Below are 26,071 nucleotides of genomic sequence, written 5' to 3' on the forward strand. Positions count from 1 at the left end.
CGCTTCAGCAGAACCTGTCTGTAGAGGGAAACAAGAGCCACTTGAAAACTCATTTCACACTACTAATGTAAAACAAACGCAAATGTAATTTACTTTATCAGGACCCTTAATTTAGTGAAGGTCATGAATACACCCAGCAGAGGTGAGGATTACCTACACTTATCAAAAGATAACTTGGTGACAGCGTAGCTGAATAGGAAAGAAACCAGGGACTCCCACTGAAAACCATCAGCTCTCATGTATAAAGAGGTCTTCTTACAAGTCGGTGAATTCTAAGGAAAAGATTTGACTTGGTCACCTCTGCACCAATGCAACCTCATTTGTCATTCCGCTTGAGTTCAAGAATAGCCCTTCACTTTCCCAGTGTTGACAACTGAAGAGACATGAAACAACACTTCTGGCACAAAACATGAAACTTACCACTCTCGTCATCAATATTGAACCTTCCAAGACCACTGCCATCCCTGATGGAGTACTGGATCTCCCCATCCCTCCCCGAGTCCTCATCGTGGGCAGTCACCTGCAGCACGCTGGTTCCAATCCGTGAGTTTTCTTTTACAGAGCCAACAACAGCAAAGTCCGGGAAATAGGGAGTATGGAGGTTTTCATTGACATCCACCACTTCCACCTCCACAAAGGACACAGATGACAGAGAGACAGGCCGCCCTTTGTCCTTGGCCCGAACTGTGAGGTTATAGAACTGCTGCTTTTCATAGTCAAGCTCCCTGCTCAGGCGGATGGCGCCACTTGCTTTATCTATTTCAAATCTCCCGTTGTAATCATTGACCAAGGAATAGCGCACTTGACCCCCCAGTCCCAGATCTGGGTCATGGGTCTCCAGCCAAGCAATGACGGTGCCAACGGGGAGGTCTTCAAGGACCTTCACACTGTAGCTACTGGGAATGAAAGCTGGGGAGCAGTCATTGACATCATCCAAGAAAACCTTCAGGGTGACAACGGAAAAGAGCTGCTGGCCACTTTCTGCCTTGTCTCTGGCTTCTATTTTTAAAGAATAGTTCGCTTTGGATTCCCGGTCCAACTGGTCTGCTATATACACGATTCCAGTGGAGCTATTGATGGCAAACTGCTGCGTATCTGTCAAGACTGAGTAAGTCACTTCACCATTAGAACCCAAATCTTTGTCTCTGGCTTCCACTTGAATAATCTCAGTGCCAATACTTGAACTCTCAAGAATGTTAACTGAATAACTGTCTTGAAGAAAAATCGGGCTATTGTCATTGGCATCCTCCACATTGATGGTAAGCAACCTCCATGAGGACTTTTGTGGATTCCCTAAATCATAGATGGTGATGTTAAGGAGATAGAGGTCTCTGTGTTCTCGATCCATGGGCATAAGGACTTGAAGTTGCCCGGTCTCCATATCGATATTAAAACAGCTATCCATATTCCCATCAGATATTGTAAATAGCACCTTCCCATTGAAGCCAGAGTCGGCATCATAGGCTTTAATCTTCAGGATATTAGCACCAACTGGCAGATTCTCCTTCACAGCCACATCAGAAGGAAATGACTTGTCAAAATGTGGTCCCTGCCGGTTAACTGAATAAAAGTCAAGAAATCCATCTTCTAGATTCAGTTTCCCATTTGCTTTGGCCTTAATGAGGAGCTTCTCTGCCAGCTTTTGAGCCACGCGAGTTTCTCGGCAACTGAAGCTCTTTGAAGACACCTTCCCATGTAAGACTGAAATGTTAACAGACATGGGGTCTGCAAGATTCTCTCCATCAGTGGCTGTAATCCTGAGGGCAAAATTTCCATTTTTAATGCCAGAATTCATCAGTGACTTTTTAAGCTGCAAAACACCAGAGTCTGGGTTTAAATAAAAGAAACCAAGTTCGTTTCCAGAGATGATTTTGTACTTTACAAGCTCCAGCTCGTCAATATCAATCGCTGAGACAGCCGTGATATGACCCCCAACTGGAAAGTCATAGGAGATCACTCCCTGGCAAGCCACTTTTTCAAAGAGGGGGCTGTTGTCGTTGACGTTTCCGACTCGAATAGTCACGTTGACCTCGCTCTCGTGGCGGTATGGCGAGCCCCAGTCAGAGGCTCTGACGATGAACCGGTACGTTTCTGGAGAGGATTCAAAGTCCAGGTCTTCAGTGGTGCTGATGACGCCTGTAAACTGGTTAATGGCAAACGGCAAGACGTTCAGGCTGGCAATACTGTAGGTGATGTACCCGTTTTCTCCTTTATCCTTATCAGAAGCTGAAACTGTCAGCACGCTTGTTCCTACGGGAACACTCTCATTCACAAATGCCTCATACAGCAGCTGCTGAAATTCTGGGGTGTGGTCGTTGGCATCTTCTATGCTGATGGTGACTTGCGTTTTTAAATCTCCTTCTTTGTTTGTCACCCCCAGTCTATAAACCTCCTTCTTAATGGTGTTCAGTGGCTGTGCGGTGACAATCAGACCTGACTGGGGATTGATTTTGAAGTACTGGGCATCCTCTCCAGGGGATAATCTGTACTCCACATCTAGTGGTTCGGGACTTAATTTTACTATAGCAACCACGACACCGGGAGGGGAAAATTCACTAATGCTCACTTCGTACGCGTCTTTCTCAAATCTAATTGGGACAGTGTCTCTTTTGGGGTTGGCGATGTGGACTATCTTGACTGCTGAAAATTTCTGAGGTGACCCCTTGTCTTTGGCTTGAAGAGTGAGGTTGTAGCCATAGGGAAAGCTCTCCCAGTCAACCGGCTTCTTCTCCTTAACCCTGTACTCATTCACCCACTTTCCTTCCTTGGCCAGGAAGAATTGGTCTAAAGGGTCCCCAGCCACGATGGAAACAGACTCAATCTCTCCATTGGCCCCTTCATCGAGGTCATCGGCTGTCACCACTGCATATACAGGCTCTGTGTCCAATGAGAAAGGAACGTGAGCGACCACGTGGAGAGCGGGGGCGTGCTCGTTTACCCGTTCAACGTGAACATAAAGCTTGGCAGTGCTGCTCACTCCATTATTCCCATACAGCTTCATCCCCCGGTCCACGGCTAAGATCTCCAGGTCGTATCTGCTCTTTTCATCATAATTTAATCGTCCGCTTAAGGAGATGACCCCGCTCGTGGGGTGGACTGAAAACAGCTCAACTTTGTTCTTGAAGTAGTAATAGAATTCGCCGTTGGAGCCAATGTCTGCATCTGTTGCCGTCACCTGGGCGACACTAGTCCTTAGGGCTGTGTTTTCTGCGATTGTAACTGAGTAGGTTGTGGGTGAAAATAAGGGTCTCAGGTCATTCATATCTAAAACCTGTATGCTCACTTTGGTCCATGCTTCCAAATCCTCGCCTCGGACAGAGCCTTTGACTATCAATAAATAATTGTCCTGAATTTCCCTGTTCAATATGGCGGAATTGCCACCTTTAGTTCTTATTCTGAGAAAACAGAAATCTGCAATGATGACTTCCTCAGCTTTGAAAAAGCCTTCCTCGTCTCCAGACACTATTCTGTATTTGATGTCCCAGGACAGATCGATCAAGGTGATGCCCATGCGACTCTGGCTGTTGACGTAAGTCCTTGCTGCCGAGTTCTCATACACGGTAGCATTATAAATGGAATGTGTGAAGTGGAAACCCAGGGGTCCGGTCCCAGGAAGCCCCTGAGAGAGTGTAGCCAAAAGCTTGAGAAGCAGGAGAATGAGGCAAGAGGGAGGCCGTGTGCCCACACAGTATCCCATAGTTAGATCCATCACATCATACTTCCATCCTGGAGGGGAAAAACAGAGAGAGAGAAGAGATAAATTAACCTAGAGGATCATAAGAGAAGGAACAGAAGTAACTATTATGAAACAGTGTGTTTTGAAAACTTTATTATAAAATCTTTTTACTAAAACATCAATACAAGAAAAAAAAGTAGAACACTCCCCACTACTAGATGACAAGGAACTCAAAATCACTAGGATTTACACTTATCATGCCCGATTTTTTTGAGCGACACGTCTACAGTGCTGATAGGATTGACCGTCCCCTGGTGTAAGTTTTCTTGCATTCTGAAGGTCAGTTTAGAAATACATACTGCAAGGCTTAAGAAGTTCATTTACGGCTGACATAATATTAAATTCTAGGCAATTATCCTAGGGAAATAATTAGACAAGTGTACATTTACAGGACAGTTTAAAATACAAAAATTGAAAAAACATTAATTGCTTATCAATTGAGAAGCAAATGCTGTGTGGCACATTCTAGAAAACAAAAGACTCTGCAGCCATTAAAAATAATGACTGAAAGCTGTGTATTTTCAGATGCAGTAAGAATATAACACTACATGGAAAAAAGAGCATAAAACACTATATGTGATATGATTCTATTAGGACTTAATCATTTATATATAGGACTTAATCATATATATATATATACTGCATTTTTACCTTTAAAATGAATTAACTATGTTGTGAGTTTGGGGAGCATCTTGCATCTTCTAATATTTCTTAAATCAACATTGTACATCAATGGTTGTGTAATTACTTTTTATAATTAGGATCTTTAAAGAAATGTATTCGAAGTATTACCATCTTCTGTCGTGTTGAATTTTAAACTGATCAAGAGTTAGGCATAAGCCAATATGATGAAGATTAACAAAACATCACTTAACAAACCAAGCAGGGAGGACCATCCCTAAGGAGTCACCTGATCTAAGCGATATTCACGAGTGGACTGTGCCTCTCAGAACAAGAGAGGAAAGGAAGATTTTGTGCAAGGAAAATTTAAAGAATGACAAGAGATTTATCTTCTTATGAGTAATTGAAGGAATTACTTCCAATTATTTTTATCAGCTACTATTAAATTTCCACAGTCACCACAGCTCTATGACTGTGTAGAAGAAAAGATTAAAAATATTTTCCTATTTTAACTGTAAAATCTGTCAAGTGCTTTAAAAACAGAGAAGGGGAATGCTATTTAACAGGAAAGAGCTATCTATTTATACGCTTTGGCTCAGATTTTTAGAACAACCAAATGTATGAGTTCTTCTACCAAGACATACTCACCAGACCCTCACATTTCCTTTCTCTGTCTCTTGTATGGGAAACAGAATGGAAGAGAAGAGGAGAAAGGAAATGAACCCTTCTGCAGGCATTCTGTGACTTAGCTGCTTTGTTACATTTAATCCCCGCAACACCCTAAAGTACTACAGCACCCAACTACATGTTAGAAAATTGAAAGCTAGAAGGCTGTTAACCCATTTGGCTGGAACACTGGCCCATCCAGTTTCTCCCAGCAGCAGAGCAGCATCTCAAACCCTGGTCTTTCCTGCTCCAAAATCTGTGTTTTTTTCCCATCACACCATCAGTCTTCCTAAATTCTCTATCAACATAAGAAAGAAAGAAATTATTAAGGCTTCCCAGAAGCACATATTACTTTAATTCTACAGAACTAGTCAGTATTTATCACTGATGGAAAAACATAAAACTTACCCACTTTCTCTATTTGGTTACCTCCATTCTGGTTTTAAACTAGTTACAGTCACTGATTGTAAGCTGAAAAATCCCCTGGGGAAGTTTAGTATCTTCAAATATTACCAAATTTTCTGTAGCTTATAAAAATATCCATGGTTGGCAAGGCACATATTATTATAATTTTTTGTAGATAATAACATCAAACCTCACTTTCCTAATAGCAGAGTCTGAATTAGAACTCTGACTCTCTCCATACTCCACAGTGCTTTCTCATTTTTTCCCCAATTCTGCCTTCCAGGAAACTCTCATAAGTGAAATTCTGGGCCTGCATTTGCACGGTTCTACCTGAGAAGGAAATACGCCTTGCTGCTATCATCAGATGCAGCACCTAGGAGACACTGAATAGGTGAGAAAAAGAGTACAGTTTAATATAGGAATTTCATAAGCAAAATAAAGACTAAAAATAAAGCATGCTGATGTAATGACCTTTCATATAAGAAGTTAATTTCACAGGCAGTTCCTCTGGCTGTCTGTCCTTGGGAAATGCTCCATGTTCTAAGTTATGTGCAAAGAAGCAGCTTGGAGGCAGAAGTTCAAATATCCCTCCCAGGAGAGTGAACCCCAGGGGACTAGTGCAACTGGGGGTACCTATCTGTGGAGTACGCTCAGCTGAAAGAAGGGATCCTTAGGGAGTACAGATAGAAACCAGGAGAAGCTTTAATAAGAACCCACATGACTTTAGAAACTCTTTCAGTTCACCATCTGAGAATGGTGAACTTCCAAAACAGAACAGGCATTTTTACGTTCACTATGAACACAGTGGAAGGAGACCGGTGTTTATAAGAAAATAATCGAAGGCATGCAGACTCTCGTAAGGTAGAAAAGAGGTTACTCCCAGCATCTCCGGGGAAATGCAAATTCTGTTTCTGCCTCATTACCTACTCACCAGTCCTCCCTGGTGGCTCAGACAGTAAAGAATATTCCCGCAATGCAGGAGACCCAACTTCGATCCCTGGGAAGGGAAGATTCCCTGGAGACAGGAATGGCAGCCCACTCCAGTATTCTTGCCTGGACAATTCCATGGACAGGGGAGCCTGGTGGGCTACAGTCCATGGGGTCTCCAAGAGTTAGACATGACTGAGTGATTAACACTTTCATTTTTTCAAGAGTCTATGTCCAGGGCACTTCCTGTGGTTTTACCCAATACATCACCCAAGGAATCTGGACTCTTCGGTCACCAGAAAAGAAAACCACTCCAATGGTGAATTCAGTTCAACTAAAGTTTTCTTAGTCTGTCCCCACATTTCCACCCTAAGCCCAGCCTGAAGGAAAGCTGTTAGGATGTGCCAAAACTGGACACAGTCCTATTCCCAGCATCGATACCAGCATGTACCAAGAACCACGTACCACGAAGAAGGTGTACAGTACTGGTGTACTGAACACGATACTCTTTCTAAAGTTTTTACCAAATTTGTTACAATATAGCTTTCGGTTTATGTTTTGGTTTTTTGGCTGTAAGGCATATAGGATCTTAGCCCTCTAACCAGGGATCAAACCACACCTCGTGCATTGCAAGGCCAAGTCCTAACAACTGGATGGCCAGGGAAGTCCCCGCTGAACACGATATTAAGGGAGGGAAGTAAACAGAGACCCAGAGGCCTGTAGTATGCTCAGCTCCCAAATCCTCCAAATAAGCACATCTTACTTCAGGAAAGAGAATGAAGAAATTATACAAATTCAAAGGAGGCCGAAGGGCTTCCTAGGTGGCAGTAGTGGTAAAGAACCAGCCTGCCAATGCAGGGGGCACAAGAGATGCGGGTCTGATCCCTGGATCAGGAAGAACCCCGGGAGAAGGGAATGGCACCCCACTCCAGTACTCTTGCCTGGAGAACCCCATGGACAGAGGATCCTGGGGGCTACAGTCCATGGGTTGAAAAGAGTCGGACATCACTGAGGGCCTGAGCACACACAGACAAAGGAGGCTAAAAGATAATCTGTTTCACTCTCTTGAGTTTACAGGTGAGGAAACTGCTACCCAAAAATAGGATGAGATCCCCTAACATAAGGTCTCAGATCTCCCAGGTTCTAGACAATACCAAATGGAAAAGTTTGCCAACTGAATTAGTTTTCCTTTGAGTTTTATTACAATTTTCACTCTGTGGTTTATCATCATTTTGCAGTTATCTTTGTTTTCTAACATCTTATTACTCCCCCTGGAGTTACTCCCTCCTCTAAGTAGTTAACTGTTTATAAATAAACATTTAAGTGCCCTGGGGGAGAGTTACTTTTACAAACCCTTCTGGTGAATCCGTCAAAACAAAAAATGTTGTCATAATATGAAAAAACATCATTCATTTTAACTATTCAAAAATGATATTTTTGCATACTGAGTTTATTTTTTTTTAGCAAGATACACTGCCGGAATATTTTTCTTATAAAGCAGAATTAATGATCTTAAATGCAAATGAAAAGACTTTCAAACCCTACTGAAATCGAATTGTATTCTTGTGTTCTAAAATCTGTATTTAACTTCAAAACCTGGAGCAGGACTGAGTTTTCAACTTCAGTTGTTAAAACGAAAATATCTCATGAGGTTTTAGTATTTTTAGTTTTGTAAAAAAAAAAAAATATATATATATATATATATATATATATATATACAAAACCCTATATGGCACAAATTAATTCAAAAGCTTGCAGTTTTCTCCATCAATTTAGAAAATAAAGGAGTGCCAGAAGCGAGAAATTCTGTAAAATTCTGTAAAGTAAGTGTTAAAATAAGACTTGGCTTCCTTTTTTTAGTATGCAAAGATGACTGTTAAGATGTTTTCTTAAAAAAAGAAAAGAGTCCTGCTTTTCCACACTGGGGACAAGCTATTTGTGAAACCCGAGTATGAGACTGATGCTGTTTGAGAAGCTCTGCACATTGATTTATTTTACTGCTTCTGGATTATTTTAAAGAAAGCACTTAGTTCCCAACCTTGGAGCCTATTTTCTACGACTTAGTAACATAATCAATAATTTTTGATATAATCTCTGAAGAGATCATCGAGTCATCAATCTTGGAGACACTTCCTTTCCAGAGGCAGCGCAGCGTGCCTCACCGCCCGGCCCTGTCCGCTCAGATGGAGGTTCTCAGGCTGGGCTGCAGAAGGGCAGGGGGTTTCCTTTCCAGGGATGAAAAAACACCACAGACCCCAGGGCAGAGAACAGCTCCTACAAAAGCCACCTCTCTGTGAGCCTTGGCTCGGAGTAAGGCTCAGCTTGCTTGGGGAACCTGGGGAAGCTCCATTTTGCCACCATTAAACTGGGCTCCTGAAACAGCTGGGATTTCGGAACAGTAAAACAGCGCTTTAGAAAAGCATTCTATTTTTAGTTCATCTCTTCCTATCTTACAGATTTTTGAAAGGAGTTGATAAGCCAGACAGAGATGGTGCTTGGGGAATGAGCTCTGAGAGCCTGCGAGACAAAGTCAGTATCCAAAGGGCTTCCCCTTCACAGGCATACTTGACCAAGATGCCTTATGTGAGAAACGCAAAGGTAGCTCAGGTGAGGGCTGTGACTGAGTCCAGAACCTATGCAAACCCTGTGTGTACAGTGGTTCCAGAACACACGCTCTGGTGCCTGACCGCCTGGGTTTGAATCCCAGCACTGCTCTTGAGTAGCTGTGTGACCTTGGGCAGGGTATTTAACCTGTCAGTGCCTCACTGTCTTCAACTATACAATGAGAACGATAGTGCCTACTGAATTGGATTTGAGTTAATAAATATAAAGCACTTAAAACAGTCCACAGCACATGGTAAGGTACAATTGCTATCCATTAATATCATTAGCTAAGACAGTTTTTAGAGAGGACACAAATCTGTGAGTCACAAATGCAGGATGAGGGAGGAAATTTGCAACCTATGCTGACATTTTCTTTTTCAACAAGAGAATCCACATCAAAGGTAAAGGAAAGGATTTCGTTTTACTAACAGCAAAGGGCCACTTCATGAGACCCAAAGGTGGCTTTGCCACTTACTGGCTGGGTGACTTTGGGGTAACACTTAAAGCTTTTCAAATAGGGCTTATCTTTAAAATAGGGGGCTTATACCAGTTCCCACTCTTATGAAACAGGCTTACAACCGTGTTGGGCACACAGTAAATGTTCCACAAATATGAACTGGCATTACAGTAAGTCCCCTACACACAAACGAGTTCCATTCTGAAGCACCTTCATAAGTCCAATTTGTTCATTAGTCCAAGTTAGCTTAGGTACCCAAGTGACACAATCAGCTATACAGTACTGTAATAGAATAGGTTTATTAATACTTTTCACACAAATAATACGTACATAAGAAACAAACACAAAAAATAAAGACAACATATTTCATATTATAACACAGCACCTTGAAAAGTGCAGTAGTACAGCACAACAGCTGGCATACAGGGGCTGGCACACAGGTTCACATCTTTGAAAATCTGTAACTCAATGGTTTGTGTGTAGGGGACTACTGTATAATTATTAAAGTGTTCATAAGAAGGGATACAGAGCAGAACGTAACTGAAAACTGGGATAAGGATAAAGGGTCAAGAAGAAGACGATTCATGGAGTGTGTGCATGCTGAGTCACTTCAGTCGTGTCTGACTCTTTGTGACTCTATGGACTGTAGCCTACCAGGCTCCTCTGTCCATGGGATTATCAAGGTAAGAACACTGGAGTGGGTTGCCATGCCCTCCTCCAGGGGATCTTCTCAACCCAGGGACCAAACCCGTGTCTCCTTTGGCTCCTGAATTGCAGGTGGGGAGCAGTCCATCCTTAATAGGAAAGCCACTCTTCCACAGACCCAGGCCCCTGCCATGGGTGGCGGCAGAGCCAGGGAGAGGTCTCACGCATGGTGACTTGGGCTAAGGACTCTTGCCACAGTTCTGTAACTTATTTCCAACTCCTAAGCGTACACTTTCAAACTTAGGAAACCAGAGCTGCATTAGGAGCTACTTCTTAGACTTGGCATTTAAGTCCTGGGGAGTTCTAGCAGGATTTCTCCTTGCAATGATGAGACCCAGCACAGCCAGATACTGCTAAACCCTATCTTCTACAGCAGCTCATTCCAATATGGCTTAAATTACCACCCTCATGACATTACTTGATGTTCTGGGTCCCTGCTCCTGAAATCAGTTTCAGACTGTCTGTACAACACACTTGGGAATAAAGTTTTACTCTCTGGCTGATGCTAATGGCTGCCTGAAAAGTAGAAAAAAATGTTTGTTGTATAGTTTTTATTAATACAAACCGTTGTAGCTAGAGAGTCTACAGGATAATATGCTAGGTGTTTGGGTCACAAATAATCCATGTCATGCCATTACTCAGAAGATATTATGATATACTAAACCAGAGGCACATAAACCCACTGAGGACCACAAAACTGTCTCATGCAACACCCCAGGTTTAGAGTTGGGGAAACACACCAAGAAAGGTTAGGTGATTTGGACAAGGTCACACAGATTGCCAGTTTAAAGCAAAAAAGCTAAAAACCAGACCTTAGATTTCTACTGTGAATTTGTCTCATTGTTATTAATTCCTTTATAATATAGGTCTCCACTGGTTTGACTCTTCTTCCTTGATTTAGCTAAACTGTACATACTCAATGAAGCAATCCCAGAGATACCCCTCTACTCAATCCACAGTGAGCTCCACATCTAAGGTCGCAATTCTTAAACTTGAGCAAATATCTGAAACATGGCAGGACTTGCTAAAGCTCACATTGCCGGGCTCCCCTCCAGAGTTTCTGGATCGGTTGGTCTCCAGTGGGGGCTAGGAATCTCATTTCTAACAGGTTCCCAGGAGAAGGTGGTCTCGGGCAATCAGCGCTCTGAGGACCACTTCTCTAAACTCTGTCTGTATTTTATCTATATGCACCTCCCTTGATAGCACTGCCTTCCTTGTGTTAAAATTTCCTACAAGGATTTGTAAATTACATAGTGCACTGCAATCTGCCTTGTTTCTTCTTCTTAGAGTATTTAACAAATGCCTTGAAAAGGCAAAACTTCAATCAAATTGTGGAGTAACTCGTGTCTAGCCAGCGTACGCTGCAACTCCACAACATGCTCCAGGGAGGGAATGAAAATGAGCCTTAGACAAATCAGAGATTACAATCATCGAAACTAGAGACCCTGGTGAAATAGCTAGTCCACGATTTCCCAAACTGTATCCCATATCACTCTACGGACTTGTGAATATGTGTGTAACTAAAAACATTTACGGAGACACTGGTTAAACAAAGGTAAACAGATTTCTTCATTTAGAACTTTTTGGAGTCTTTAGTATGCTCCAAAATAAACTTCCCCCATCTCCCTTCCTTAGTCATCTCTAACGATTTCATCCTGCAACAATTTTTCCTGCTTTGTAATCTCCATAGGAAAGCACAATCTATATTTATCATTTCCACTATAGAAATAAAGTTCCCTGATACTCGGTCAGGAATCAGTAAACGCTTGTTGTGTGTACAGGCATATTATGTAAATTGTGATTCCAAGGAATATTATATACACAATTTCTAAAATCTTTTTGATTATGAATTTCCTCCCCATTCCTCTCCCCACACTGCCACCGGCAAGAGAAGAAGGAATATTTTGTGAATACAGTTGGGGAAACACTGATCAAGTCCAAGTTAGATATTGTGGCCTAGACAGGTCAAACAGCTGCCCGGAAGGCTTTGAAGGCGGGAGGTAATCCCAGGATTCTTGAGACTGGTTCATTATTCTTGCTACATCATAGCACAAGGTATGCATTCTCATTTCAACTAAGCAGGGATTTATCCTTGAAGAAACTGCTTCAATGCTTATCACATAAACACATCTCCATGCTTCAAATGAAGGCTGTACATTTGCTTTTCTCATTGAAAAAAGGCAAGTTAAGAATTTTCACAGTCCTCTATGTTAATCATTTCATAGTTTTTATTATCTGTATTTACTTATCCAACAGTCATAAAGCATTTTGCCAAATCAAAAATACTCTGAGATGCAAAACCTTAAAACCAAGTTCATATTTCACACCTCACTGGAAAATTCTGCTTGTCTACTTGAGCCCCAAGTCTAAGCAGGGTTTTATAAGCAAAAGAGTATTTCATCGACAAGGATAAGATATCTGTCATTCTGAACAAGGACTAAGTAAGTCCCAAACCAAAGCCTCCAGCTGGTTCTGTCAACTAGCCAAGCAGACCGTTACCCAAACTCAATCTTTTTCCTTATAATAATACTGTAAATTCTCATTTTTTTCCAGTGGTGCAAATCTTTCTATTGTCTAAAAGTGGTCTCTCAGGAGAAAAGTCAGTCAGCATGAAGCAAGTGTAATTCAAGTTGGTTCTGAGAAAAATGGAAGATTCAGCCACACAGCGGCAGTATTATGAACACCCGCCTTTATTTTCTCCCCAGGTGCTAGAAATATTTCCATACAACAGTGGTTAATGTCAAGTATCATTTCATCAGTAAATGCTTCAAATTCAGGGGTAATTCAACCAGGGGCTATCAGAAGGAAAGATTAGCATGTTGTTCAAGCCTTTTAAAAATCACTTCTCCCTCTGGAGAAAGAAATTCATCATGGAGTAAGAGGAAAAAAAAATATATATATATATATATACACAGAGAGGATGTAATTTGCTTCTACGCTTGGCTGTCTAAGAAAATGTTCCAGAAAAATGCATTATTTCAATTTTCTCTGGTGAGCTTCACTGACAGAAACCAAAGAGTAAATACATAAGTATTTGCTTACTCCCAAGATTTTTTTTTAATGAAGAAAAAAAAGCAAGGGAAAAAAGAAAAGAGAGAGAGAGAGAGACTGTCCTAGTAATAACATTTACTCTGGGATAACTGCCTAAAAGAAAAAAGAACCCAAATAATTTAGCTGAAAGAATACCTTTAAATAGTGTTCATCCCAATAGTTATGGGGCAAAATGCAGTTGAAGGGAAATGTGTTCTCTAAGGGCTTCCCTGGTGGCTCAGTGATGAAGAATCCACCTGCAGTGCAGGGGAGGCTGGTTTGAGCCCCAGCTTGGGAAGATCCCCTGGAGGAAGACATGGAAACTCACTCCAGTATTCTTGCCTGGAAAATTCCACGGACAGAGAAGCTGGATGGGCTACAGTCCGTGGGGTCACAAAGAGTCGGACATGACTGAAGAGACTTAGCACAAGATAACACAGTTTTTATGTTGCATTAGGCATTATGAAGAAATCCAGAGCCCTTTGCTGACTACCTTTTGACACAACCCATACTTACTGCAACCTCCAGGACATGGAGAAGGACAGGGAAGCCTGGCATGCTGCAGTCCATGGGGTCGCACAGAGTCAGACACGACCGAGTGACTCAACAAAAACAAATACTTACTGCTGTGTTAAGTCCTTGTGGTCTGACTACTTGTAAAAGTTAACATCCTTTCCTCCATCCCAATTGCTGTTGCCCTTGAAAAGTGATCTTTAAGGAAAAGAGTATTCTGAATAGTAAAATCAGGCATCAGGAAAAGAGAGTATGAGGAATCTCTGTCTACCTCCCTTTTCCCTCAGTGATAAGTGACGGTAATGCTAGGAAGGGCATCCTTGGGAGAGCTGAGGGGTGAGGGACCCAGAGTTCCAGGACCAAAGCATGGTGAGGAGAAGCATCAGGCTCCCCTCTTCTTGCAGCACTGAATCACCAAAGGAAGATGCAGAAAATAACATCCGAAACACTGTTGGAAGTGTTCTGGGAGAATTCAATTCAATTCCATAGTTTTCCAAAATCACACACAGGATCAGGTCTTACTCTAGACAAAGCAGGTCACAAGTTCAGAAGGCAGTTCTGGAAAGGCCTATGTGTCTGGGTAAATACTTGCCACCCCTCCGCCCTCTCCCCACCCCACCGCCCAGCTGATGTAAGGCAGAAGCCCTGAGCCCTATATATTATGCACAAAACAGCATTGCTAAATGAAGGTAGCAAGAGAACAATTCTCTACAATGGAGTGATACTATGCGTGTCTCCTCATGAAGGCTGGGGAACAGGCAGATGGGGGTGGAAGAAGAATACATGGGCAAGAAATGAAAAAAACAATATATCGGGAAATTGGTAAGACTCTTAGAAAACAGCATCTTAGGCAGCAATCTCAATAAACTCAAAAAGGAAAAGAAATGACAAAACAGGTTAATTTATGAAAGACAAACACATTATGGTGAGAGATTAAAAAAAAAAAAAAGTAAGAAAACGCAAAGCAGATGATTTGGGACTAGGCAATGAAAAAAACTGTCCAGGATTTAAAACAGCTCACATGTAGTTCAAGAAATGCCGTCTTGAAGTTTGCTGACAATCCAGAAATCTTGTCAGTCACGTCTCCTCACGTTGCCATCACTGACAACTGGGTCTCAGCAAACAAGGCACAAATGCAAATTGCGTTCCTTCAGCTCTCCCACACTCCCCTTTAAGGTTATTTATTATCAACTCACGGGTTTAGGCCAACATTGCTTGGATTAGTCCCCTGTGCTAATGAGACCAGGGTCACAAGTTCAGTCCCCACATGGGATTACCCGGAGTGTTCCTAAGAACAGGTCAACAAGGATTGCTGAGCATTGACTACTCTTCATCTTGAGATGCCCAGGGATGCAGAATCATGTGTCTGTGGGGTCCTCATGTTCACTAAAGAAAACGTGTTTCCAGAGAGAGCTGAGACATTTGTGAACATTTCTGTAGACCCAGATTGAAGGACTTGCCAAAGAACCTCTGAACACCTAGATAGTAATTTCAGCATAACCAACCTTATCCTGACATGCTGGGTGCAGGGCAGGGTGACTACCCCAAACCAGCTGTACATGAACGAGGTGTGAACACTCAAAGCCTCAGAACTGGTCTGAGGACGACTCTGGGCCTCAAACGAAGCCAAAAGGCCAAGGGCAGACCCTCCCTTTGGAGAACAGCTCCTAAGCACACAGACTGTGCCGCTCAATGGAGTCACCCTGAGAGACGCTAAACTACTGCCTCCCCATCTCTGTCAATCCTGCCGTACGTTCTAATTTTGGAAGAATGAAGACCCAGTGTGGTGGTGTGGTTAATGAAGTGGTGGGACATTCCCTCAGTGCCCCCCACCCTGTCCCCCATCTTCTGGGGACCTTGGTATCATTCTGGATCCTGAGAACCAGAAGCAGAAAAGCAGCCAAATGTAGTAAGTTCAAAAAGAAAATGAATGTTACCAGAAGGCTGTGAGTTCAAATCCAGGACTCTGGAGTTGGAAGAGATTACAGGTAACTCACAGCTGATGAGAAGGAGGATATTGCTGAGGCCATATTTCCTGGGCTTTCAGGATGATAAAGACCCGAACTGTCACTGCGCCTCACCAGTGATGCCAACATCATGCATGTCAAGTGAACCTGCCCTCACTTCCTGTCTGGACTCACCTCCAGCCACGGCGTGCCCAGCCCCCCGGCCCTCACTTCCTGTCTGGACTCACCTCCAACCACGGCATGCCCAGCACCCCCGGCCCTCACTTCCTGTCTGGACTCACCTCCAGCCACGGCATGCCCAGCCCCCTGGGCCTCACTTCCTGTCTGGACTCACCTCCAGCCAGGGCACGCCCAGCCCCCCTGGCCCTCACTTCCTGTCTGGACTCACCTCCAGCCAGGGCACGCCCAGCCCCCCTGGCCCTCACTTTCTGCCTGGACTCACCTCCAGCCAGGGCGTGCCCAGCACCCCTGGGCCTTCTCCTGCTTCTGGCGGACTGCCTCCCACCCCAGGGCTCTGCTCACGCAGCCACCCCGTGCTGAGCTCCTGTCCCCGATTCCCTGTCAGGAATCCCGGGCACATTCCTTACAGCTTCTGTCTCTCTCCAGGCACATTTGTCTGGTCCCCAAGTCTAGCTGTGGCTTCCTGTTATTGGTCTTCAGAGCACCCAGAACTTTTCCTTCCTAAAGGTTATCACTATTTTAGTTATATTTTAGTAAGACTATTCAATTAATATCTGTTCTCTTAACTGGACTATAAACTACATGAAGGAAGGGACGGTCTCTTAGGGTTATCACTGCTGTCCCACATCAAAACTGCTGCTTGGCACATAACGGGTGCCTGCTGCTGCTACTGCTGCTAAGTCGCTTCAGTCGTGTCCGACTCTGTGCGACCCCATAGACAGCAGCCCACCAGGCTCCCGTCCCTGGGACTCTCCAGGCAAGAACACTGGAGTGGGTTGCCATTTCCTTCTCCAGTGCATGAAAGTGAAAAGTGAAAGTGAAGTCGCTCAGTTGTGTCCGACTCATCTCGACCTCATGGATTGAAGCCTACCAGGCTCCTCCGTCCATGTGTGCATGCTAAGTCCCTTTAGTCGTGTCCAACTCTCTGTGACCTCATGAACTGTAGCTCACCAGGCTCCTCTGTCCATGGGATTCTCCAGGCAAGAATACTGGAGTGGGTAGCCATACCATCCTCCAGAGGATCTTCCCGACCCAGGGATCAAACCTGAATTTCTTATGTCTCCTGCACTGGCCCGCAGGTTCTTTAACACTAGTGCCACCTGGGAAGCCCCCATTGAGAGGGGTAGAATACGCGTATGAATAAAACCACTCCCGAGAAGCACGGTTCATAGCAGAGACACCGTGCCAAGCCTTCTGCTGCCCTTGAGATATGCCCAGGGTATACCCAGGGAGACCAGCTCTTAGTGTCTGGTACTAAGAATTGAGCTCTCCTCTGCTATGAGCTTCCCTGGGGCTCAGTTGGTAAAGAATCTGCCCGCATGGTGGGAGACCTGGGTTCAGTGCCTGGGTCTGGACAATTGCCTGGAAAAGGGAATGGCAACCCACTCCAGTGTTCTTGCATGGAGGATACCATGGACAGAGGAGCCTGGCGGGCTACAGTTCATGAGGTTGCAGAGAGTCAGCCATGACTGATCAACTAACACTCTCACTTTCTTTCTGTGTGGGATGGGATGACTCCTATGCCTAGAATATGAGCCCTGCTGGGTTTTCAGCTCCCCATCTATAACGAGAATGAAGAAACCTTCACCTCTCAGGGGGAGGACCATTTGACCTGATTTCTCCAGGAAGCAGTCACGTGTGGCCAGGACATCAGTCACTCTGACAGCCAGACTCCCCGCTCCAGTTTTCCACCAACCTGACTTGGATCTCACTCTTTACAGAAGCATTTATTCTGCCAACAAAATCAAGACCTTGGAAGGTTGATCCTTCCAGGTCAATGGAGGGCCACGTCTCTTGAGGTTTACATAATTTTTTTCTGCATGCCTACTAAGACCACAGACTCCCCAGTCTTTGAGCAGCTTCACTTTTCCATGGCTTTGAGGGAATCATTTTCCTCTGCAGCATGGTGTACAAGGCAGGGGTCTCAAACCCAGTCCTGGATGGAGAGACCAAGCATAACTTCCACAATTACCCCAAGCTGCAAAAGCCCAAACAGATTTTTCAACACCCCTCTATGTCAACAGCTGCTGGCAAGTCAATGGGATTGAGACACTTACAAGCCTTAAACCAACTACTCCCATTCCCTGAAGTTAAATAGAGCTTTCTGCTTGTCTACCCGTGAGTATGTGTAGTTAAAAACCAAGTATACATTTTGCCACTAATTATGTATTACAAATAAACAGTTTACACAAGCATTATGTAAACCGTCAGGGGGGAAGCCGCCATTCCGAGCAGCCATGACAGATGTTTAGGGACAGCTGCACAGAAGAGCTGACGAGAATTCAGATGAAATTTACTTTAAAGTCCCACAAGAGTGAGAGAAGGTTTGTTTAACCTTTACCAAACCATTCTACTTAAGGGGTTCAGATTTGAATTTTCCTTGAGAACAGACTTCTCTTGCGCTTAACATGCCTTTCCCACTTCCTTTTTTAACTAAAGAAAGAAGCCCCAGTGGTTTGCCCATTACAAGCAAATGTCATCCAACCATTACAAATGTAAGCCCAGAAGTTTGCTTTTCAATGGCCATGTGTTATTAGTAAATGCGAACAAACTAAACATTATTAATAAAGAATTTAGCAACAGAAAAGTCTGTATGCCAAACACTCCAAGTTCCGAGCTTCAAAAATTCACTAGGCTACACTATTATTTTCACAAATCTCTTGCCTTCCACATCAAAAAGAAAGATGCCAGCTCTCAGCCTACAGGGGAACAATACTGTCCTTTCACTACTTAAACATGTTTTTAAGAGAAAGAACAACTGATATTAATGAGCAATTACTTACATTAAATGTCCCTAACTAGAATCATAGGCATCACTACACTGTGCCTCCCATATATTCTGCAAGGTCAAATACCAGACATTAAAAACATATGTGCCGTCTTGGGAAAGACTAACAAGAGCTAACACAGGATGAGTGCCCACCACATGGCCAGTCTGGGTGCACTGTTTTGTTATCTAAGATAACTTGATAACTGATAGAGTTAGAAAGGTTAAGAAAGAAGGAACTTAAAAAAAAAAAAGGAACTTTAGAAGTAGTTTTGTTGTTTACTTGCTAAGTCCTGTGCAACTCTTTGGGACCACATGGAATATAGCCTGCCAGGCTCCTCTGTCCATGGGATTTCCCAGGCAAAAATTTTGGAGTGGGTTACCATCTTCTTTTCCAGGGAATCTTCCCGATCCAGGGATTGAACCCATGTTTCTGGCATTGGCAGGCGGGTCCTTTACCACTGAGCCACCAGAGAAGCCTAGTTTTATAGTAGGGAAGAACAAATATGGCTCTGTAGTAGATCCCCTTCTCTTTCTTTAACCTTTGTGCCCTGTCCTGCTGGCTCTGTGCCTTTTATTAAAGAATGTTGCCTGTAGCCTGAAATAGACAGGATAGCCCATTCTCAGGTCTCTGACTTTTAAAGGTATACCACTTTTCCACTTATACAGAGATAAAAAATTTCATAACAGAGAGAAGAAGATTTATCTTGGAGTTTTACAGGAACAGATCAGAACCTGATCTACCAGGACAGCTACAAGAACAAAGGATTCCAACACCTAGAGTTTTGCAACAACTAACCACACCCCTCCCTCACCTTGCCTTGACAAATGCTTTGCTAAAGGAGAGACTCAAGGTTTGGGGGGCGTGAGCCACCTGTCTCCTTGCATGACCCTGCAATAAACATTTCTCTGCTCCAAACTCTGACATTTTGGTATTGTTTGGCCTCACTGTGCATTAGGCCCTTGAACTTGTGCTCAGTAACAGTTTGATGCAGCAATCATGGCATGGAGGTTGAATGGCGATGGTAAGAATTCAGTTCTAATCACAGGGGCTTGCTGAAGGCAGGGGCAGGATGAGAACTCAAACTCTAAACCAAAAATAAACAGTTATGATTCTATTAGCTTTTAAAATAAGTTTCTAGAAGTACAGTCCAGTACAGTTGCTCAGTCACATCCAACTCTTTGTGACCCCATGACTGCACGTCCATGTACATGTCGAGGTACAAAGAGAATGCTTATTTACCACTGCTGCTGCTAAGTCACTGCAGTCGTGTCTGACTCTATGCGACCCCATGGACTGCAGCCCACCAGGCTCCTCTGTCCATGGGATTTTCCAGGCAACAGTACTAGAATGGGGTGCCATTGCCTTCTCCCTTATTTGCCACACTCTCATAGAATTGCAAATGGAAGCCATATGGCATATGACCCTGCCTCTCCCACTCTGGAGTGTATTTGGATTCTACATGTCACTAAGAAACAGTCAAGAAACATTATTTGGTAGCTGAGGTTATTTAGTCTTATAATAAAATATCTACTAGTGACTTGATTTTATTTAAAAATGGCTCCCAAAAGTCAGTTCTGTTCCAGATTATCAAAATGTTGATCTCTCCACTAAGTAAGAGTGAAGCCAATGAATAAATGACTTGTATGTCTTTGCCCTTCCACAGTTTACATACAGATTATATAGAATATATACTCATATGATTCACCACGTATCAACCTGCCTTTGAAATGTTGGACTTTATTCTGTTTGATTTTGGGGGCAATTTTGGACTGTCCTTCTTGCTCTAGCTAGTTCCTTTTCCACTGATTCAATTTTAGTTTCAGTTCCAGAATCCTTTTTTTTTTTTTTTGAACAGCATGTTCACAATCTCTGTCACATTATATCCACTTATTTCTGGACTGAGACCTCCTTAGTATCATTAGCTTACAGTTAGAAAACAATGTGAATACACTTACTGCTACTGAAGCATATATTTAAAAATGAATATGATGGTAAATATTATATGTTTTTTATAAAATTAGACTTCCTTTGTTGCATCAAATTTATACACTGATGCTTCCCTTGTGGCTCAGCTGGTAAAGAATCCACCTGCAATGCAGGAAACATGGGTTGGGAAGATCCCCTGGAGAAGGGAAAGGCCACCCACTCCAGTATTCTGGCCTGGAGAATTCCACATATTACAGTCCATTGGGTTGCAAAGAGTTGGACATGACTTTCACTTTCATACTATGCAAAGCCATTGAGATTTTCAGAAAAGCAACATATTTTGGGAAAAAGGGAGTGATTGTTGTAGATTACATAATAGCAAACAATCACTGCACTCAAACCAAGGAAGTATACAATAATTCTAATACATCATCTCTGTCTACCACCCATCCAATGGATCACAAAACTCCCCTGCCTGTCAAAAGAGCCATAATCAACCACTGAGCCCAAATAAAAAGTCAAAGGAGTGAAACCTTCCATTTCAAGTTATTTGGGAATTTACATACATTCAGTGGCTGAGTCGGGGTAAAAGACAGTTGGGAAATTTTTGCTGTTTTTAAAACAAAAACAAGTATGTAGGTTTCCCCACATAAATCAACAGGAGAAGACTCCAGCACACAAGCTGGGAGGAAATGGGCTAATAATTTACAATAAATGGGGAGTCTCTAATAAATGGGGAGTCTCACAGCGAGCCAATGACGGGGCGGCGTCTGTCTCCTGACGCACGTCCCGGTGCAGCACCATCAGGCATTTAACACGGTCGGCGCTTCTTCTTTCTAATTCACGCAGGGTTCCTCAAGATCCTGGCATACAGCGCCTTCAGGGTAAGAATTTCCACAGGTCCAATCAATGGTGGACATACAGGGCAGTCCTTCCAGCCCGACATTCCCTCACAGGAGCCTAATTTAATTGTGACCAGTTCTTATCTGAGTCAGCTCTTCACTGACAGAATAGAGCATCTCTAAACAGGTTTCACAAATGCTAGCCCAGGGCTGTCTCAAAGTCTTCCCATAATTAAGGCAGGTATCTTTTCTCCTCAAGGTGGTGTCTTCCTATTTTCCAGGGAGAGAATTATAAGCTCAATATGAATGGCACTGTCTGCATGTGAGATGTGCCCTCCTAACTCACGGAAAGGCACGCCTTTATCAACCGCACTCTGGAATCCCTCTATGCGTTCAGTCAGTTCAGTTGTGTCCGACTCCGTGCGACCCCACGGACTGTAGCCAGCCAGGCTCCTCTGTCCATGGGATTCCCTAGACAAGAACGCTGGAGCAGGTTGCCATGCCCTCCACCAGGGGATCTTCCTAACGCAAGGATAGAACCTGTGTCTCCTGTGTCTCCTGCATTGCAGGCAGATTCTTCACTTCTGAGCCAGCAGGGAAACCCGGAATCCCTCTACAGATGAGTGAAGTTTAGAAATGGAGAAAGAAGGAAAACCATCAGCTACAGATTAGCCTCTTAGGTAAGAGTGTGAAGTGAAGCCTGATAATAGTCATAAGCCATTTTGATAGGCATTTTTCAAAGTCTATCAAAGATAATGATGTTGCTCTCTGTAAGTCAGCACTCTTGTTTCATGAAGTCACTTTAAAAGAGAAGAAAGGCAAGACGGAAATATTGGAGTACAGGTCAGTTCCTTTGCTTAACAGTTCAATTTTCACCCTCAGTCCTTTACCAATTGTAATCTACTTAATGGGGAACCAAGTGAAAAGTTTTCTCCCCTTTTGATTCGGGGGTTAGGGGAGTAAAGGTGGGAATCAGGGGAGAGTTACGATTAAAGAGATGTTTTAGGAAGAGTATTAATGCCTTGAAGCTCAAATGCGTGGGTTAAAACTGGGGAGAGCCCCTAACATCTTGTCCTTTCTTCAAATACATCTCAAGGCTGCCTTAATGGAGGGAAAAAAAATACTTTTAAAGTAAAGCCTACATTTAAGAGGTAGATGAAGGGAGGATGATAATTAGAGCATGATTTAAGGTTGGAAAAAACTTTCACAGTTTCTCTTGACTTTGATGATTCAAGATGAGAATCTGGAGAATCCTGAATGTGTTCCAGGACTTGTGGCTCCCAACTCCCCACCAGATAAGGAAATTCAGAGAGAAACCACAGGTGCATAGAGAAGAGGAGGAGAGGGGCAGGACAGCCAGAGAGGCTGACTCCCCTTCCCTCTGGGTCACAGGCTGGGGGTCAGCTGCTGCTTGACTTGACTGCCTGACTCTCTTACACCACAACTTCAGTGAGTTAAGCAAGTCAGGATGAATGGAAAGCTAGCACTGCTAATATGACCTGTGCTCAGTCCCTTCAGACTCTTTGTGATCCCATGGATTGCAGCCCATCAGACTCCTCTGTCCATGGGATTTCCTAAACAAGAATACTGGAGAGGGTTGCCATTTCCTTCTCCAGGGGATCTTCCTGATCCAGAGATCAAACCCAAGTTTCCTGTGGCTCCTGCACTGTAGGTGGAATCTTTACCACTGAGCCACCAGGGAGGCCCTTTAATGAGAATGTAAAATACAGAGAAATCACCATTACAGTAAACATTTGTAACTTTACAAAGAGTGCAGGTCAAATCACGGGTGCTAATGTCCAAACACCCTACACAGAATTCCATGCTGAATGGCCTTGCATCAGTTACCTGCCCTCTTCATCCTTCCCAGCTGTTTATAATTTAAGGATCTGGCCTCCAGGGCTGCTTATTTTCATCTCAGTTTCAATCATTACACTTTAAAAATGATGCTTGAGTTTTGACATGACTTAGAAACCATTAATTATTTAAAATTCCCATTTATTTTATGATGAAATAATTTAAACCCCACTGTTATTAAGTACAGTGGTTCAGCAACTCAACTTTATTCAACCAACATTAGTGAAACACCTAGCAGAGATAAACTTCAAGGAGCTTAAAGAAAGGAAAATGCTAACTGAACATGGTAACACTCTAAAGATGTAAATGTTATCAGAATTCAAATAGGAGGCTAATTGCTTTGTAGGATGAAAAACAGAGAAACTCCATGGAGGAGGAGGTGTTTAATAATATTTTCCTGAGTGCCTACTAAATGCCAGGCATTGTTCTCCTATGCACCTTACCTGTATCATTTTATTTCATTTTCACAATAAATTCATGAGGTATCACTATCTCCATTTTATAGATGATGAAACTGAGGTTTGAAAAGTTTCAGGTCTGGGCCCATGCTCTCGTTCACCTATGATGGAACTACAATTCCATCTGGTGTGCCAGACTGCAATGTTTTCCAGGCTCTCACCCACCACAGAATTACACTCTCACATGCAGGGCTCATAAAGTGCAGAGAGAATCCTAATGATCAACTCCACGGAAGTGAAAACACACAGGTGGGACAGTGGAGACCTGGAAAGAACCAGTGTCCCAGGGCAGCTGGACTAGAGAAAGCAAGAGGCCACACTGAGGAAAGAGATGAATAAAGCTCAAGAGACTGACCTCCAAGCCGCAAGTGTCACACTGAACACCATGAACTTTAGAGGCAGTTCTGGAACCCTCTCCCTGCCTATTTTTGTTGCTCAGGGAAGAATCATGATGGAAGAGCTGCTTCAGGAAAATTATAGCTCTGTAGCTAATGTGTTAATGGTCCAGGTTCCATGCGTGAGACAAGGCGCTCAGGGCGGGTGCGCTGGGATGACCCTGAGGGATGGGATGGGGAGGGAGGTGGGAGCGGGGCTCAGGATGGGGATACATGTACACCTGTGGCTGATTCATGTCAATATATGGCAGAAACCACCACAATTTTGTAATGTAATTAGCCTCCAATTAAAATAAATTACTTAATTAAAAAAAAATGAATAATTGAATCTTTTTAAAATGCTAAAAAAAAAAAAGAAGAAGAGATAAGAGCCAAGGAAGTCTGATAAGAAACGCTAAGCTAGGAGAAGGTGATTTTAAAAAACATAATATAATAGCCCTTAGTCTAGTTAATTCATCTCAGCTTTAGTATATGCATTCTTATTTAATGTATTACTTCTCCATTTATAAAGCCCCCTAGTTACATACCTTGGGCTTCCCTGGTGGCTCAGCTTGTAAAGAACACACCTGCAATGTGGGAGACCTGGGTTCGATCCCTGGGTTGGGAAGATCCCCTGGAGAAGGGAAAGGCTACCCACTCCAGTATTCTGGCCTGCAGAATTCCATGAACAGTATAGTTCATGGGGTCACAAAGAGTCGGACACGACTGAGTGATTTTCACTTTCACTTTCAATTACATAGCAATACTACTCTACTTGACAGAGTGAAAACTGATTGAAGATTGAAGATTGACTATATACAAGAATATAGTAGAAGAATTAGAAGTCTTTTCTAAAAGCGAAGTTCCAATGCTGTTTTTCATTCACATTAGGTTTCATTGTATTATGAATTTCACAAGCTAAAGACAAGAATGCCAGTACCTCACCACTGGAATGTCTCAGTCCATGATCAGGGCAAAGAAGTGAGGATGTGTGTTATAGTCACTACAGACATCAGCTGCTCCTGAAGCTCTGTGGCAGACTTTCATAAGGAGGCGTTCTCTGCTGAAATTACAGCCTGCACCTGCCTTGGGGGGCTGTGTCCAGTGCTATTTTACTATGATCTGCATTTCATGTGCCTCTGCCACAGGCCTTTATTTGGTCAAACAAACTATAATATATGACCTGCCTGAAGAGAAAATATTTATACAGATCAGAGAAGGACTTTTGATATCGTAGAGAGGTTTCAATGGAAACCACATTTAGAAAAAAAGGGAAGAAAGAAAACATATCTTATGTACACTGCATTTCACGATCCATTCAACCATAGATAATGTTTAACTGTGCAATAGGAATGCTCAACAATGTTAAATTACTGTTGATCTATTACATCTAGAGATAGCCTGAAAACTTATCTCAAATGGCACTCCTAAGTATACATTTTACTTAACATGATAAAGGATTTTATTACAGGTTTCATTTTCTTAACATTTATTTACACAACTGTGTACAGATTCAATAAAAGAATCTGAAAAGCTGTAACTGTGGTTGTAGATGTTTTACATAGACACACACACACACACACACACACACGCATACACACTGTACTCCTGTCAGTTCCACTAACAAGAAATCCCTTCCTTTATTCCATTACCATAATTTGCAAACTAAAGTCAATGGAAACTCATTAAAATGCTTCACATTATTCAATATTTGCTATGTTTGTCAGTTATTTAAAGCTTTTCCTTCCAAAGTGCTAATGCTCCCAATAATAAAACAATTACAAATTTTGGAGACATAATAGCAACATGTAAATGTTTACTCAAATAAATAACAATTAAACAATAAAGTACTCCATTTATTTGTATCTGGGTCCTGAAGATCTTTTTTTTTTTTTTTTTGTACAGTTTCTCTGTGTATTCTTGCCATCTCTTCTTAATATCTTCTGCTTCTGTTAGGTCCTTACCATTTCTGTTCTTTATCGAGGCCGTCTTTCCATGAAACGTTCCCTTAGTATCTCTAATTTTCTTGAAG

At 42.8% G+C, this 26,071-nt stretch overlaps 1 protein-coding gene across 3 annotated transcripts in view; it reads right to left on the reverse strand.

The window, feature by feature from the left end:
- The window catches only part of FAT3 (FAT atypical cadherin 3), a 641,657-nt gene extending 637,313 nt beyond the window's left edge, over window positions 1-4,344 (reverse strand). For all 3 annotated transcript variants that reach the window (XM_061405994.1, XM_061405993.1, XM_061405995.1), the window contains exon 1: window positions 421-4,344. In XM_061405994.1, the coding sequence (XP_061261978.1) occupies window positions 421-3,709 (3,289 nt within the window). In that variant the 5' untranslated portion in view covers window positions 3,710-4,344. The remainder of the gene's footprint in view (window positions 1-420) is intronic.
- Between the last annotated feature and the right edge of the window lie 21,727 nt (window positions 4,345-26,071).

This window comes from Bos javanicus, chromosome 29 (assembly GCF_032452875.1).
Source record: "Bos javanicus breed banteng chromosome 29, ARS-OSU_banteng_1.0, whole genome shotgun sequence".
In the NCBI taxonomy this organism is placed as follows: domain Eukaryota; kingdom Metazoa; phylum Chordata; class Mammalia; order Artiodactyla; family Bovidae; genus Bos; species Bos javanicus.